This window comes from Nyctereutes procyonoides, unplaced genomic scaffold (genome assembly GCF_905146905.1).
Source record: "Nyctereutes procyonoides isolate TBG_1078 unplaced genomic scaffold, NYPRO_anot_genome, whole genome shotgun sequence".
In the NCBI taxonomy this organism is placed as follows: domain Eukaryota; kingdom Metazoa; phylum Chordata; class Mammalia; order Carnivora; family Canidae; genus Nyctereutes; species Nyctereutes procyonoides.
In genome coordinates, this window is record NW_026575146.1 from 80,489,336 (window position 1) to 80,506,743 (window position 17,408).

Here is a 17,408-nt window from a genome sequence, read left to right on the forward strand (position 1 = left end):
TTACTAAGCTTGACCTTCCAAAACAAAGTAGGTCTGGCCCAGTCAGCCCCCCTCCACCTGGGCTCCCAGGCGGAGAGGGGCCGTTCCTCCTTCTGAGTGGAGAATGGAAACTGCGTCAGAGAGGGTTGATTCGCCTGGGATAATGATGTAGGAGGGGTGACAGGTTTCTGGGGGGCCCTACTCTAAGTGCCGACAAGTTTTAATTAACGCCCGGGCTAATTCAACCCTGGCACAGTCAAGGGGAACGAAAACTGCTCATCTTGGAGAACGTGTTTCGATTTGTGAGTCCCAGTAGTGACGGAGGAGTGCCCCTCCAAGGGGGCTCCCACCGAGGACTCTTCCTGTCTATGTATGCTTCAGGTTCTCCTGGCCCGTGAATCCCAAAAGGAGGTACGGCTGACTCAGGCTGTTCCTTTCCATACACTTCTCTGTGCAAGAGGGGTGTGTGGGCCAGATTTGGAAAGCGCAACCCGGGTGGCCCTCCAGCAGGGTCCGCCTGCACCCCCACTACTCCCCCAATCGTCAGTTGTCCCTCCATTGTAACATTTTCCAATTTCCAAATTTGCTGCGGGCCTGCGCCCTGTTAGGGGAGAGGCTGGGAGGCGGACATTCTCCTCATTCTTTTGCCTTATTAGGTTATGGATTTGATTGCTTTTGGGGGGGATAGGGGCTAAGTTGAGGAATGGCATCAGGAAGTGACCTCGGGAAGGGGGGCTCCCCCGGAGGAAGGCAGTACAGAGGATGGAAGAGCAGGCAATGAGAAGCACTGGGGAAGGAACCCTGGAAGAAGCATGGCTCTGTGAAGCGCTCTAGAAGGTCCCATGTTCCAGGTCAATGACTGGAACACTTCTACACCCTGTGATAGCATTTCTGCAAGTTATTTTTGGGGTTATCAGTGAGAAGCTCTTCCTCTTTCTACATCATTACCAGTTGAGGGATAGCAGCATGACCTGAGGCTGTGGGTTGTTTCTAACATGAGTGGATAAAGATTTTTTTTTTTCTTTCTTTAGACGGAAGAGGACAGGGCAAGAAGGGGATCTAGGGAAAGAGCCCCTGGGCTGATCCCAAACTTAATAATAAGCTGTCTTACTCATGAAAAAGCCTTGCCAGCACTACCTATGGCTCATCGAGACATGAAACTGTTCAGGATTTGCAACTCTGAAATAAGCTACCTCCCTAGGTAATGAGGCCCAGATACTTGACAGAGAATTGGTCTTTGAAGGTGCTGGCTAGGTTTCAGAGTTCAGAGCTCCCTAGGAGAAGACTTGAGGAAAGTGGGTACATGTTCTGGGTTTTCACTGAGCTGCACAATTCAGCAGACCTCTTCAATTCCTTTAAAGAGAAGATGCTTGGGTGGCTCAGTTGGTAAAGCATCTGCCTTTGGCTCAGGTCATGATCCCAGGGTTCTGGGATGGAGCCCACATCGGGGCTCCCAGCTCAGTGAGGTGTCTCCTTCCCCCCTCTTTCTCTTCCTGCTGCTCCCTATGTGTGCTTGTGCACTCTCTGTCAAATAAATAAATAAAATCTTTAAGAGAGAGAGAGAGAGAGAGAAGACATAAGCAGCTGAGCCCACCTGGATGCAGGCTGGTGAGCCGCTGAAATAATTCTGAGAAGCGTGCCAGGCACTGTGTCAGATGCTTTATATATACACTATCTCACTGAATCCTGGAATCATCTTGTGAGGTAGGATGATGACCCCTTCCAAAGGAGGACACTGAGGCTTAACCCCTATCACTTGCCCAGGGTCACACAGCCAGTGGGTGGAAGGAATGTGTGCAGAAGCTAGGTCTATCTCTCTCTAAAGGCTGTGCTCTGACCCTCTTCCCACCACACACCTTCTACCACCTCCCGGTTCTGTCGCCAGAACCAAGCCTGGAGATGGCAGTGCAGGAACACCTCCCACAGGAGCTTCAGCACTCTCAACACCCCCTCCAGGCTTGCAGCTGCTTGGATCAAGAGACAGCCTGAATCCCAGTGACATCTGAGCCGCCTTCTCTGGTCTGGTGGGTAGGCTGGGTGCTATCGGTTAACCCACTAGCTGAGCAGGCATCTCTTCTCAGAGCCTGGGATCGTGCAAGAAACTTTGTGACCCTGTATATTCTGCAACTTCTCCCCAAGAAAGCTCTCCCAAAACACGGGTAGAGCAAGCATTCTCCCACTACAACCAATGAACCCCAGGTTCTCTCCACCAAGAAAGCCCACCTCCCTAACATCACAGCCTTTCAGAAGTGGGGGGAGAAAGCATCTCTTAACGATTTGAGGCAGAGTCTGCCTCAAAGCCGTAACAAGCTAGAAAAGGAAACCGGCTAATGCTAATAGTCTGCAGTACTTTCTCCCTAACAGCACAAGCAGTGCTCTGGTGCCCAAGATACAAAGTCTGGCTCGCTCCAGGTAATACTTCCCACCTTCACCACCCCCACTAATCTTTCCACGGCAAACCTACTGGTCCCCCCCTCCCCAGCAGTCTAAAAGATGGAAGCCAAAAAAAAAAAAAAAAAAAGGGGTGGCGGGGGGAATCTCTGGGTGGCTCAGTGGTTTGGCGCCTGCCTTTGGCCCAGGGTGTGATCCTGGAGTCCCGGGATCGAGTCCCACGTCAGGCTCCCGGCATGGAGCCTACTTTTCCCTCCTCCTCTCTCTCTCTCTCTCTCTCTCTCTCTCTCTCATGAATAAATAAATAAATCAAATAAATAAATAAATAAATAAAGCCAGCTTTTGCTGGATGATTGCAGCCACTACTTTACTTTCATGAGCTGACCTATATCACAGGTCTCAAGCATCATCTAAAGGGAGAAAAACCCAACCTGAAACCACACAAAGAAAGAGGCATGGGCCAGCTACCCGAACCTTATCTTGCAGTGGGGCCAGAGTGCAACTCAAGTATGTCAATTTTGGAAAAGCATATCAAGGGCACTGTACTATCTGAGTCACACATTTGGCCATGAGCACCTGAATGAAATTTTTTTTTTTTAAACACACTGGAGTATTTCCGGGGATGGGAACTCTTAAGTTCCACAAGCCAGCTCTAAGGCATTTATTTAAAGAATAGCACCTGTAAGCCGAGCTTGGCAGGCAAGAATAAACTTTCAAGGAAGAACACTTCCAGGCTACCCTCATTCTAGGGATGGCATGTTAACTGTGGCACACCAAGCCAACCAGGCTGTCAGGAGTCAACCCCATTCATTTGTGCAATCTCAATACAGAACTGCCTCTTCCAGCTTGGAGTGGTCATCTGGACTACGCAGCAGCACACACCCGGAGAGGCTGTAAGGCACAAGGCTTGGAGAGACTCTTAGATCTAAGAACCAAGTCTCTCTGTTCCTTTTCCTAAAGCCTGCACTTATTCTGAAGGGACCACCAGCAAGCTGAAAGCACTCTTAAAGAGTACTCAGGGCAGACTCCCACATAGGGAGGGGTCCAGCCTGCCTACAATAGTTCTGAAAGTGACAGGACCTGCCAATGGCTATGGATTCAGACCCTGGGGTCTGGCTACTCAGAGCTTCCAAGGTATAGTTAAGATATACCAAACATGGTACCTCAAATGTGAAACTCCCCACAAGACAGTGCTCATCAGGGGAAGGAACAGGCAGGACTGCTCAGAAGAGACATCTAAGGAATACTGTTCAATTGCACACAAGAGACCCCCTAACGCTTCTCCCAGAAACCTGCACACCACTGGGGCAAAGGCCCACCCCTCCTGCACACTCACCTCCTTTATGAAAGTTTCCATGACTGACCCCACCTGCCCTTATTCACCCCTTTCCTCTCCCAGGACACAGCTAGAGTGCTGTAGGCCTTTCGGTGTGCCGCTTAATGTCCTCCTGACGTCTCATGTGGCTTTGCTTTCTCCCCAATTACACCGTGAGCTCCTTGAGAGCATGGGTTGGGTCTCCGGTTTCTTTCATACCCCCAAAGGCTCGGCGCAGAGCTCTGCTCTGCAGAGGGGCCCAGTGAGGGTTGTTGTCTGGCCCTGGCGGTCATGTTTCTACCTGAGTGCTGGACTCCAGGGCCCATGAAGCCCCAACTCATGTTACACAACATGCTGGTTGGCTATAAAATGCAGACACACTTTGGTCAGCAGCCCCCAATTCTGCTACCCAAGTGACAGCTGCTGAAGTCTCTCAAAAGACCTTCCTCCAAGTCTTTACAGTGCGATGGAAAGAGACAGCTTCCCCCCCACACACCCCACACCCCTCCCCCGCCTCACCCCAAGAAAGCCTTTTCTATCTGCAGGAACAGCCTGGAGCAGGTTCAGCTCAGCATAAATGCATAATAAGCCACCCACCGTGGAAACTTACAGCTGTATCCCAAACGTGGAGTAGGACTCAATATAATCGGCCACGTTTTCCATTTTCCATACACTTTCTTCCCACTCTGAACTGGTTTTTATAAAGGGGAGGTTTTATGTTTGTATTTAAGAGGATAAAGATAAACACACACTTATCTCCTCTCCTATACAGCTACTTAAAAGATTTAACAAGTTCACATGGGTATGCTGCCAGGGAATGGAAACCTCACCATCTTCTTTCCAGCTGAAGCAGCTGGGCTGGCCATGCTACCACAGGACACCTTCATACTCATTCACTCCTTTATACTGTCAACAGGGATGATTTCTGCAGCCGAGTTGCATTAAGGGCAGGGCGAGAGAATTCCAGCCCACATTCACGATGGACACCTTATGATCTGTGAACTTAGCTTCTTGCTGAGTGCTGTGTATACAGTCAGGAGTGTCTATGGATAGCCCAGAGCTGTTGCTGTTCCTCCCTGAGTAAAAGCCACATAACTAGTCTGACAAGGTGTGCCTTCAGATGGGGAGCCATGGGCCAAATGAAATCCAATGTCACTGGATTGGCTTCCAGTGGGGTATGGAAGGCTGAACGCCTCAATCAGCCTGCATGTATGTCTCTCTGAATTAGAACCATGCTAGCTATAACTCAACCTGACCAAGAGAAACAAGGGGGAAATATTGAGTAAATGGAAGAGGGATTTACAGAGAAAAGGAGGGCCTAGGAAAAGAGCCAGTTAAAAAAATCAGGCTTCCTGGCTTCCCACTTCAAAGAGGGAACCACATTTTACCAAAGATGCTTTATAAATCAAGCAGCCTCTTGATGGGACTGAAGGGGACTGGAATTTGTTCAGAGGGTAAGAGTTGAGTTCTGTAAGAGAGACACTACAAAGCCACATGAGCCCGCAGTGCTGTAAAACTCCAGATTCAAAAGTTACCAGCGCTTTAATCAAACACAGGTGTCTACTGCAGCAATGAGCAGAGGGATAATTGAAGCTTTTGTTCAGTTTAATGCTCCATCGTCCCAGGGTTCCCACTTTAGAAGTCAGTTCTGGTTTGGCCGGTCCAGAGACTCTGAGAGGAAAGGGTTACAGGGCCAGAGTTCTGGAGGTAGGAGATTCCTGGCCTAATGGGAGTCCAAGAGGCACTGAATCTGCAGATTCTAGGCCTCATCACCATTTCCAACAAAAAAGCTCTAAGAGATCTGGCTGGGACCATCCTTTCTACATGCCCTGCTCTGGCCACTCTGGCCTTCTTTCTGCTCCTCATGGCCTCCACACCTTCTTCCCCGCTGCTTGAAAGAGCCTCCCTGTAGTGTTCTCTTGGCTCCCTCTTTCCCATCCCTTAGGGAACAGCCAATATGTTCTGTCTTCCAGGATCTTCCTCTTGGAGGTACCTGGGTGGCTCAGGTCATGATCTCAGGGTCCTGGGATTGAGCCCTGCATTGGGCTCTCTACTCAGCAAGGTAGAGAGCTCTCTCTCTCTCTGTTCTTCCTCTCGTCTCAAATAAGTAAATAAAACAGAAAGAAAGAGGGACGCCTGGGAGGCTCAATGGTTGGGCATCTGCCTTCAGCTCAGGATGTGATCCCGGAGTCCCACATCGGGCTTCCTGCGTGGAACCTGCTTCTCCCTCAGCCTCTCTCTCTCTGTGTCTCTCATGAATAAATAATATCTTAAAAAAAATCAAAAGAAAGAAAGAAATCTTCCTCTTGATCTAAAGTACCTGCACTGCACCCTACTCCCCTCACCCACCTCCCCGCAAGCCATTCCCAATCACTAGATTAGTGTTTGTAGATATGAGAGCACAGGCTTGAAGGCCAGACCTTCGAGGTTCAAGCCCTGGCACTGTTGTCCAGACAACTGACTTAAACTTTCATGGCTCCATTTTTACACCTGTCCTGTAAAGGTAATACCACCTACCTCACAGGATTACACAAATGAGTCCACGTAAAGCACTCAGAATAGAGTTGAGCACAGGGTAACACACTAGCAATTATTAATTAGTATTTAATTCACACTACAACACACAATCCTATCTGAAATTGTCTTGTTTTATTTACATGCTTGCTGTCTTCCCCACCAGCCTATAAATAGACCAAGAACATACAGAAATGAGATGGAAGATAGTTTGCATTTGGTCATCTGAGTTCCTGGGTGACCACTGGCCAATCCCAAAATGGGGAGCAAGCTCCCCAAACTGCCCACATTCTGACATAACTGAACCCACAAAGCCTGAACTGCTACTCAGAAGTCTCATGTTTAAACAATGCTTGGAATGTTTGATAGGAACATGCACTTATTTTTAGGCAAGAAAGTTGTCTCCTAAGCTAACCCTATGGCCCTGGAGCAGGCCGTATTTGGCAAGAATTGCTTTGTGGTTGTTTATTAAAGAGGCCCAGAACTTTCCCAAGTCTAAGGTAGCTGCAAAGAGAACTGAATGCACTTTTGAGTCTTCTGTTTTTAAGATCAAAGCTTGTTCCCTCTGAATCTCTAAGCTGTTTCTGGGCAGCAGGTAAGAGCTGAGTGCCACTCCTTGAGGCAGCTTTGGGCCAGGATCCCTTAACCCACCATCCCTAAAATGGATTGCAGCTCTCAATGGATCAAATTCTTTTCTGCGGATCGTCTTTGTGTGAGTTAAAGAAAATTACAAAAAGTTTCCAAAATGGTCAAGAAGGCCCTCCAAACCCGTCTAGGTATTTCCTCTTACTGTACCCAGCAGACACAGCTCTGGATGACTACAGGCCTGACATCTTTGAAAAAGACATCTTGATACAGACCTTTCTGTTTTACAGAAAGCCAAATCCTACCAGGCTTGGCAGCATAGCTCAAATGACTCCCCACATCCACCCCTCCCCCCAAAAAAAGAAAAGAAAAGAAAAAAAAAGAAGAGAAAAGAAAAGAAAGAAAAGAAAAGAAGCCTCACAATCCCGGTGATGTTTACTGTCTGGATACCTTCCAGGACTGGTTAGCAGACCCCACCTGTAAGAAGGGTTGATTCATCAGGCTGCCCTTGAACCAGCCTGGAAAACCAGCTGCTTCCAGACATTTTGAATTTTGAAGCTGATTTTATATCATAAGCCAGAACTAGATCATACAGACCAATAAAATTATTTTTTTAAGATTTTACTTATTCATGAGAGAGACACAGAGAGAGGAAGAGACATAGGCAGAGGGAGAAGCAGGCTTCCTGCGGGGTGCCTGATGTGGCACTCAATCCCAGGACCCGGGATCACAACCAGGGCCAAAGGCAGATGCTCAACCACTGAGCCACCCAGGTGCCCACTAACCAATAAAACTAAAATAACTATAAATAAATAAATAAATAAATAAATAAATAAATAAATAAATAAATAAATAAATAAATAAATAAAAAGCAAAGACAACCTGACACTTCCAAACACAATCTATGGCGGTGGCAGGAGCCAAATAAGCACTTTGTAAAAAATGTTTAAAATTTTCATCAGACTCAGAGTTTACTGTAAAGATATTCAATTCCTTAAAGGGGAATCCCTGGGTGGCGCAGCGGTTTGGCGCCTGCCTTTGGCCCAGGGCACGATCCTGGAGACCTGGGATCGAATCCCATGTCGGGCTCCCGGTGCATGGAGCCTGCTTCTCCCTCTGCCTGTGTCTCTGCCTCTCTCTCTCTCTCTCGCTCTGTGTGTGTGTGTGACTATCATAAATAAATAAATAGATAGATAGATAGATAGATAGATAGATAAATAAATAAATAAATGGGTGGGTGGGATCATCAATGTTTAAAGAAAAATTCAATTCCTTAAAGGAAAGAGGGGGAAGCAACAGGGAGAAAAAAGTTTATTTACTGTCGTAGCTGGGGTAGGAAGGATGTGGATTTTTTTTTTTTTATGTTATCATGGAATGAACCGCACTTGGGATTTGCTGGAAACTTTTTAATTTGTCAGTGTTTGTGAAAGCAGGCAAAAGATGCAGGCACATTCTGCCCTGCTATTAAGAAGTCACATAGCTGAAATTCCAACTCTAAATGCCTAGAGAAAAAGCACACGTCCCAGCCACAAAGCCAACAGGGGCTTTCATGCTGTAAGCTTTTCCTTCTTTCTCTCTCCTGCACAAACACACACCCTCACCCCTCATCCATAAGAGGGACCAGACTGGTCGGTGTGATTCCTGCACAACAGAGGCTCCTCGTCTACCTACCCAGCATGGCCACCATGCCCCTGGATATTTTCCTAGGAAATCAGTTGGCATCATATTTCTGCCCAAGAGCCCAACATTCCAACATTAGTGCTGCCTCTGGTGTGGAGGCACTCCCCAAAACAATAAATAGGCGACTCAGTTCCCATGGTGATATCAACTAAATACCTTTTACTCACACCCAGATGTAGACAGATCATAGGGCACTCATATGCTGACTATTATACACACACACACACACACACACACACACACACACACACACACACGGACTAGGACAATGACCCTGACAGAAGGAGGCTTCCAGCACTGCCTTGGCACTTGGTGAAAGAAGGCCTATCATTTCAATAACACAAGCTGAAGACCCACCAAGCCTCCTAGAGTGACAGTCCCTCAAACAACCTCCCAGCAAGGCTGGCTGTTGAATCACCTTCAAGCTTCCACCCGTGACATTTCTTCTACTCGCAAATTGGCCTTCTTGGCCATTGAAATGAAATACGTATTTAAAAAAAAAAAAGAAATGCACTCATACTACTTCCTGTTGTGCCTCCAGCCTGGATGGCTGATGATTAAGACATTTTTAAATCAGTCATTATTGTTCAGGAGGTACGACATGGAAACTCTTAATCTTAGGGTTTTTGGAGATTAAAAAACCAGACTGTTCTCACACATGGAGAACAAGGAGCAAAGCCGACTGCCTGCCTTCCACACTGCCTCCCATCCACCTAGAATGTGGCTTCCACCCACTGTCAACAGCCATCGGGGAGGGGGAGAAGATGAAAAGAAAAACCCACTAGAAAGCCAGTGACAGACATCACTCAGACCCACACCTTTGGGGGGGAAACTTTAAAAAGCATAAAACAAACCACAATGTCTTCTTTATTCCTGCCCGAAGCTGAAGACACAAATGCTATTGTATTGCTGGTGTTCTAGCATCCCATTCAATCATTTCAACACCGTCAACGATATTTCCCAAGATGACTTCATTGTGCTGGGTGAGTAGTAACTGCCACTTTCAACTACTCTTGCCCTGTGTGGATGGTTCCACTGGAAAACAAAGAATCTGTTCTGCTCTGATATTTGGAAGAAAAACATTTAAATAAGCCTTTCTTAACTCGGCAGGAGGGCACTGCTTTCCTCTCAGGATCTCAGATTCAAATACCCAAACAGCATAGCACTGTATTCATGGGGGCAGCCAAACTTCCAGAGTGTATGTGTACGAAAACTGGAGTCTTAAAAAGAAAAAGAGCATATATTCTTATATTTACAATGTAGCCCAGGTTTCTTAAAAAACAAACAAACAAACAAAACCTAACAGTTGAAAGCAAAGATAGGGCATCTGGGTGGCTCAGTCAGTTAAGCATTTACCTTCGGTCCTGGGATTGAACCCTGCATTGGGCTCCCTGCTCAGTGGGGAGTTTGCTTCTCCCTCTCCCTGCTGCTCCCCTGCTTGTGTGCATGCGAGCTCTCTCTCTCCCTAATACATAAATAAAATCATTTTTTTAATTTAAAAAAAAGAAAAAAGAAAGCAAAGATATATCCAGTGTCATCCAATTTTGAGTGATATGTGGGACATAGGGCAAGCAGGATAGACAGTGTCTTCCTGGGTAAGTCACTCTGCTCTCTCATGGAATCTTTCCAGGGTCAAATGAGATAGTTTTTTCCAAGAGTGGCAGGCACATATGGGAGATTTTAAGGGTTATTCATATCCTACATTAATCCTCGAATCACTGTGAGGTTATTCCTTTGATTCTCTTGTAAACCTTCTGATTACTTCAAAGAGAAAGTCTCTGCTTGGCACTGTGGGTCTTTAGCACTTCACTAATACTTGCCAAATTCTCTTTTTAACAAACGGAGCAGAGCTCAGGCCCAGAGCCTTCAGCAGGAATAACACCTAGCTGGAATTTAACGACATCAGTTTTGTTTTCAGCATGTTTATTTTCCCAGTTTCCTTCTATTTATGGCCAGGGAGGCTGACTTTTTCATTTATCATACTTATATAACTTTTCCTTTTAAAACTGAAGAAAGGCAAATTAACTTAAAAAAAGTCTTAATTATATAAAAGTAAAAATGGGCATGGAAAAGTCACAAATGGCTGAAGTTTAGGAAACAGGGAGATAAATCACAGAAGCAAGGATTTTGAGGGATGAGGGGGAATGCTGCTCTGGCTGGGGAACCACTGTCTTTTCCGGAAATTCAGGATGGGCCCTCACTATTGGGGAGATGGGGGCTCATCCCAGGAAGGCAGGAGCCAGCATAGAAATATGTGGCAAATATCAAATCTCCAATAAACTCAATCCACTGGCTTTCCAATAACTCTTCAATAAATTATGGCCAAGAAAAAGACCACTGGCTTCTCCCAGAGTAACTGCAGCTCCAACTAAAGAGAAGGCAACCAAGTTACACCAACCAGCTTTTCAAAACTTTCCCTGGACATTCCAAGTTAATGCATCGATTGTTTACAAAGGAAGGGGGAGGGGGAAGGGACGTGAAAGAACACCACAACCAAAAAAGGCACAACACCAAGGCGAATGTCTCAGAGATTTTTATAATCCCAGGCAGACTGCTACTTGGATAAAACTTTCCCAGCACTGATGTAAAGACACCCCTGCCCATTGAAAGATTTCACTTTCTGGGGGATGCAAGATCCTTCTCCTCCTACCACCCCCTCTGCACCCAAATAAGATCGTTCTTTACAGAGTCCGGAATTTAATATGATTGTTTCTTTTGATTCACTGACCCTTACATACTCCTTGATACCTGGAATACTGACTAAAATGTAACTCATAAACCTTCTTGAAACAAAGCAAGTGCTAGTGTGCCACTTTCAGACACTTTATAACAAATTCTGGCGCCTTGACTGCCAACACTGTAAAACTAAGTTTCCTTGTAACTGTGCTTTGATGTTTTAAACTTTAAACTCATCCTAAAGGAGACTGTCTTGAGCTCTCACACCACCCATGATATAAAGACGTCTTTCAAACCTCCATGGATGACAGAATTTGCATCCGCTTAAGTAGAAACTTCCGTCTGCCTACCTTTCCCTTTCGTAGGTGTTTCAATTACCACTGTCACTGAATGACCAACCTGCTGTCCCTTGCCTTCCATTTCCATGAAAAAAGAAAAGGGGAGGAGAGGAATTTGAACCAGGTAACAGGAGTGTTTTGTTATTCTGTAAAATAAATCCATAAATAAAGGCAGTGGAAGGGAATCTGGGGGAAGGGACCTGAACCTGACTGATGAGATAAGATGAGACCTTGGACATCAATAAGTGAAGGAAACAGGGACAAAGCTGAGCAAGACACTGGTCTAGAATATACTCCATGCCAGGGAAGAGAGAAACATGTCGATATTTTGGCTATTCAGAAAACCTGAGCAAGTGATCCTGGGACAAACAGGTGTTCGCTAATTATTTTTGCCCTTCTCCTTTCCTCCCCTCCCCCCAAAAAAACAGAAGCAGCAGGGAATCCTTGTTTTAAGAAGCCTTAAGATCTGGTCAAAGGTTTGTACAATTCCTAGCACACTACAAATCAATACAGCACAAGCTGAAGGTGTCCACCTCAACAGTCTTAGAAATTCCTTCAGCCTTCTCAAATCAATTATTTTTTTATTCCATTCTCTGTTCTGTCATCTGCTAGACAGCACTGCCAGGTAACTTGTACTATCACTCAGGGTAACTCTGAAAAACAGTGCTGTCTGGCCAAAGTCCACCAGGACTGCAGTCTACGTTAAGAGATTTTATCTATTTATTTATTTATTTATTCGAGAGAGACAGATCATGAGCAGGCGGAAGGGCAGAGGCAGAGGGAAGAGCAGGCTCCCCGCTGAGCAGGGAGCCCATGGAGGGGCTCCATCTCAGGACCCCAGGATAATGACTTGAGCTGAAGGCAGCCCCTTCACTAACAGAGCCACCCAGGTGCCCCAACTGAAGTCTACATTTAAATGACAAAAGTCGGGACGCCTGGGTGGCTCAGCGGTTGAGCATCTGTCTTTGGCCCAGGGTAGGATCCTGGAGACCTGGGATGAGTCCCACACAGGGCTCCCTGAATACAGCCTGCTTCTCCCTCTGCCTATGTGTGTCGCTCTCTTTCTCTGAATAAATAAAATTCTAAAAAAAAAGGGGGGGGGAGTTTAAATAAATAAATGACAGAAGTCCCCATCCCAGAGGCTTAACACTAGAATCCACACTTGTCCCTGTTGTCCTGAAATCTGATTAAGAAGACTTTTTGAGAGCGCCATCCTGTGTCTTAATTGACCTCCCTGGCAGCAAGGGCATTCGCCAGGACACTATAGCACTACCCTTCATTTCCTGGGTTGTTTCCTCCAACGTGCTCACCAAACTTTCGCCACAATGAAGCCCACTTGAGGCCAGGCAATCAGCTGCCCTTAAATAAAACCATCTACCACCAGTTCCAACCCAAGAATGAGTCAGCTCCCTGCCGCCAGGTAGCTTAGCTAACTAGCCTCCTTGTTGGTCTTGGAAGCCGGAACCAGGGAGGGTGTTTCAAAACGCAGAGGGCAATTCTGGGTTGCCGCCCGGGACCGCCTAGGATTAGATGAAACAACAGGCACCGCTCCCATTTCATGGTACCAACTCTCAACTGAACAAGTGTGAATGGCTACATGGGGTGCAGTTACTCCCAGGCCACCCTCCCAGACCTCACCTCTTTGGCAGTCACCAGGAAAGAAAACCATGTTCTAACACACGTTTTCAGGGATTGGGGAGGGAATAGTGCTAGTAGCCAAGTAGCTTTCTCTTTCTCTATCCCTCTCCTGAGTATAGCTGTCCCCCTCTTATATTTATAGTCTTACTTCTAGATGATAATTAAGTTTGATGGGGTTTTTAAAAATTACTATTAATTTTTTTTAGGTATATTATTTAATTTTGAAAGCCGCTAAGGACCTGTCAATCTTAGCCAGAACCCAAGAGGAAAGCAATTACAGTAATGGAACAAAATAACAGATGGCTACTTTGAGGCCCCTATTGTCAGGCTTTAAAAAAACAAACAAAAAAAAAAAAAACCTGGAGAAAAATGAACCATCAGAACTTTCAAATAATTAACTCACCCTTGATAGAGCCCAAGCTAAAGGTCAGGGATCTAACCTGAGGCCCTGCGAACAGTGATGTTTCAAGGAACAAGCAAGCTTAGTGAAGGAGGCGATCCTTCTTGCTATGTTGAGAGGGGATCCATCTGAAGGAGCTAAGAGACAGTTCCTGTCCAGGAGAGCGAGGAATAATACCAAGGCTACCCAGGACCCTCTCAAATGCTGGGAAAAGGAACTGTGGCAGAGAACTGTACTTGCTGGAGCATTTACTCAAAACCCAGGCCAGTCCTTCTCCTATCTCCCGGGAGGACACTCAGGGCCTTCCACGTCAGAACTGTTCTATAACCTACTTAGCAGGTTGGTTACAAGGGTCCCTAGAAGTCAGAGCAAATGGCTTCAGGTCAAAGTGAGAACCCATCAGATGCTACATACACCCTGACTCAAACCAACCCTGGCCTAATTCCTGGAACTTGGAATACAAGTCCAAGCACTTTACAGGACTGCAGTGATTCTGGAAACAGATTTTCAGGATACGTGAGTGTGCACAAGATACTCACAGGACTACCACTCACTCTACCTGTACCAATGGCTCAGCAAGGCAAGAAGGGCAACCTGTCATTCACTTAAGCGACACTGTAATGCAGAAAAACTCGCCAGACTGTTTGAGAGGTGGGGGGTAGTTCTTCTTAGAAGGAAAAGAACAGTACAAATTTGTGTACATGTTCCTTTCCATCATTCCTTCCCCCATTTCATAAAGGATCCCTATTCCATAATAGGAAAGTACACAGCGGTGAAGCAATATTTTCCCCCAAAGAACAGCTATGTGTAAATATTTGCTGCAGTAGGTATAAAGCAGGACATGCTAGAATCTGACCCTTATTGAGAACTGAAAGCGGCTTGTATTAGAGAACACTGTGAGCCACCCTTTCCCTCAATCTTGCCTGGTCCTTGAGGAAGGGAAGAGGGAAAAATAATACACAGCAGGCAGGGCCTTGGGGTTCTGGTGAGTCCTGGTTCCCACCCAGGGCCTGAATGGTGCTCTGGCCTCACCCTGTGCACAAGGGAGACTTAACCACGAAGGAGCACACACCCTAACTCCCAGAAGGGAGTGGAAATGAGCTAGCAAAAGGAGTCACCTGGGGAGGCATAGAAGACAGGAAGGGAGGGAAAAGGAAGGTTTCCCCCCTCTTCCCACCACCTGACAGAAAAAGCCTCATTCTCCCAAGCACCTGGAGCTGGAGAAGTCAGATCCCAAAAATAACAACAACCCCATGGCCCCCTGTTCTCCTCCCAACTTTCCAAGTGTCTTGGCAACTCTTAACCTTTGCCACCCTGGCAAGGCCTCAGGTAACAAATTCTTGTTGGGACTACAGGCTAGATCTTCTCCCCTCAAAAAGCATTTTCACATCAGATCATCTCAACCTGGCCACCCTGAGATAGGTGGAGATAAGGAGAACACCACCAACAACAACCTGCCACTCCCCCACTCCTGATGAGGAAATTCAAGCAGAGCTTGGGAATTTACCCAAGGTCATGCCAGGCCCCACCCCAGGCCGCCCTGGAACAGCTGCCCCTTTCACCCATCCCCTCCGCACTGGGCACTCTGCACTTGGGCCCCCAGGGTACCAATTCATACCCTTAAGAGGCTTCCAGTCACACTCCTGCTCTCACTCAAACCCCTTGAGTCTGCCCTATGTTCCTGAAAAAGCTCCATCAAATCTGCCCTCCCTAAGTCCCAACACCATACACATTCACTTCTGTAGGCCTCGCAGAAGGGTCTCCTTCCACACCCCCCACCCTCATTTTACAGATGACAGACCTGTACTAAGAGAGAAAGGCAGGGTCTTGCCCAGAACCACAAAGCTGATTAGTGACAAATCTGGGAAGAAAATTCAGATCTCCTGAACGTATTAAAAGCTTCTAACTTCGAGTACCTCCCACTCTCTTCACACACTTTAAACCACCTCTCCAAACACACACATCCACTCAACACTCTCCTTTCTTTAGCTCTTTCTGCGCACAAACCCTCTCTTCTATCACTGGAGAGCCCCCCACACACACACCTTCTCTGGGCCTCCCACTCCTCTTGGTCTCCTTTTCACTACTGTGGTTCCCCCGCTAAGCAGCTTCCACACCCCAACATGCCACCTGAGAACAGACCCTGCTTTCAGGGTCCATTCACCCCCCCACCCCACCAAAGACACAATTCTTCCCTGACCCTCTCCCTGTCCCCCACCCCCAAACACACTCTGTAGTCCTGCGACTGTACCTCTAGAAGCCCTCCCCCCCAAATTCCTTTCTCAGTTCATCCATCACACACTGCCTTCCTAATGAGACTTTCATTTTCCTAATCTCCCTCATTACCCGCCATTCTGCCGCTCCCTTTCTTTCTCTCCAGGATGCTCACCTTTTCCACACTACCTTTTCCTTAGGCTCCTCCAAACTCTTGGCTGAGCTTTTCAACCTTCCGTCAGTTCTTCAGAATCCCCTCTTCAAAACACTCCAGGTTCCCTCTGCATCCCCCCTTCCACCTCTCCATCCCTCCATCAATTCCTCTTACTCCTCCTGCCTCCCGCCTCCCACTCAGAACAGGACACCCCAAATAAATCTCTTCAGACACTTCCTACGACTCTGTAACTTCTTTCATTTGCACCCCTGCCCCCCCTCCCCCCACACCCCAGTCTCACACCCACTTCTTTCCTCTGCCCCTCTCCTTTTCCAAGTCTCCCAGGTCCCCCCACTACTCGTCAGACTCCACATCCCTTTCTTAGTACCCCCCTACTCCATCCTCAGACTTCCAGAATCTCCACCCCCTTTAGAACTCCCCCAACCCCAAGGTTCTTCAGAGCTTTCTGCACTCCAAATAACCCCCTCCACCTCTCAGCCCCTCCTCAGGCTCCCCCAAACATCAATTCCATCCTGGCCCATAAATTCCAGACTCCTCCGTTCGTCTCCGCACCCCCAACCATCCTCTGACCCTTCCATCCCGCCTCAGACCCCAATTCCATTTTAGAGTCTCCAAGCATCTCGGTTTCCCCCAGTTCCCGGCCCAGACCCTCCAATTCCTCCATCGGGCTGATTTCGTTTTTTGGTTTTGGGGTTTTTTTGTTGTTGTCGTTGTTTTTGACTTCCATATTCCCTACTCGGCCGCCAATTATTTTTTTCAGACTCCCAATTCCTTGCTCAAGTTCTACAGTTTCTTCTCAGGACTACAAATCCCTTCCCGGTCCCGCCAATTCCTTCTCCTGACCCCCCGATTCCCATCACGGACCCTCCAATTCCCTCTCGAGACCTCCAACCCCCTTCCAGCGCCCCAACCTCCCTGGGAAGCCCCCCCCCCTTGGGCCCGTCCGGCCCGCGGGCCGCGCACCTTGCGCTGCTGCTTCTCCCAGGCCGGGTCCAGCAGCAGGTCCCGGTCCCAGTCGTCTTCCTGGGCCATGTAGTCGCCCATGCTTCCCCCGCCGCCGGCGCCATTGCCCCCGCTGCTGGGGCCGTACTGGTACGACTGGTTCGCCGCGTGGTAGTCCACCATTCCGCTGCCTCTCGCTCGCCCACCAGCCCGTCCGCTCCCGCCTCAGCTCCCGCCCCTCTGCCCGAGACTCCTCCGCCGCCGCCGCCGCCGCCGCCGCTTCAGCCGCTTCAGCCCGCCCTCCCCCAGCGCCTGCGCACTGCCTGCCGCGCCTGCGCACTGCGCCGCCGCCGCCGCCCTCTCTCGCGCGCGCGCGCACCTCCTAACCAGAAATCGCTGAGACCCGCGTCGGGGAGTTCGGCGCCTGCGCAGAGCCCACTTCCCCTGCCGCGCCTTCAGCTCAGGTACGCGCCGCGTCCTCTCTCCCGCGTGAGCGCGCGCGTCCTCTGCGTGTGGGCGGGGCCAGGTTATGAATGATTCATAAGGCGGGGTCTCGCCTTC

General features: G+C 48.0%; 1 protein-coding gene across 1 annotated transcript in view; it reads right to left on the bottom strand.

Moving 5' to 3' along the window:
- The window catches only part of ACTN4 (actinin alpha 4), a 72,949-nt gene extending 55,850 nt beyond the window's left edge, over positions 1-17,099 (bottom strand). Inside the window, exon 1 of the mRNA XM_055310534.1 lies at positions 16,869-17,099. Coding sequence (XP_055166509.1) covers positions 16,869-17,030 — 162 coding nt within the window. The 5' untranslated portion in view covers positions 17,031-17,099. The remainder of the gene's footprint in view (positions 1-16,868) is intronic.
- Between the last annotated feature and the right edge of the window lie 309 nt (positions 17,100-17,408).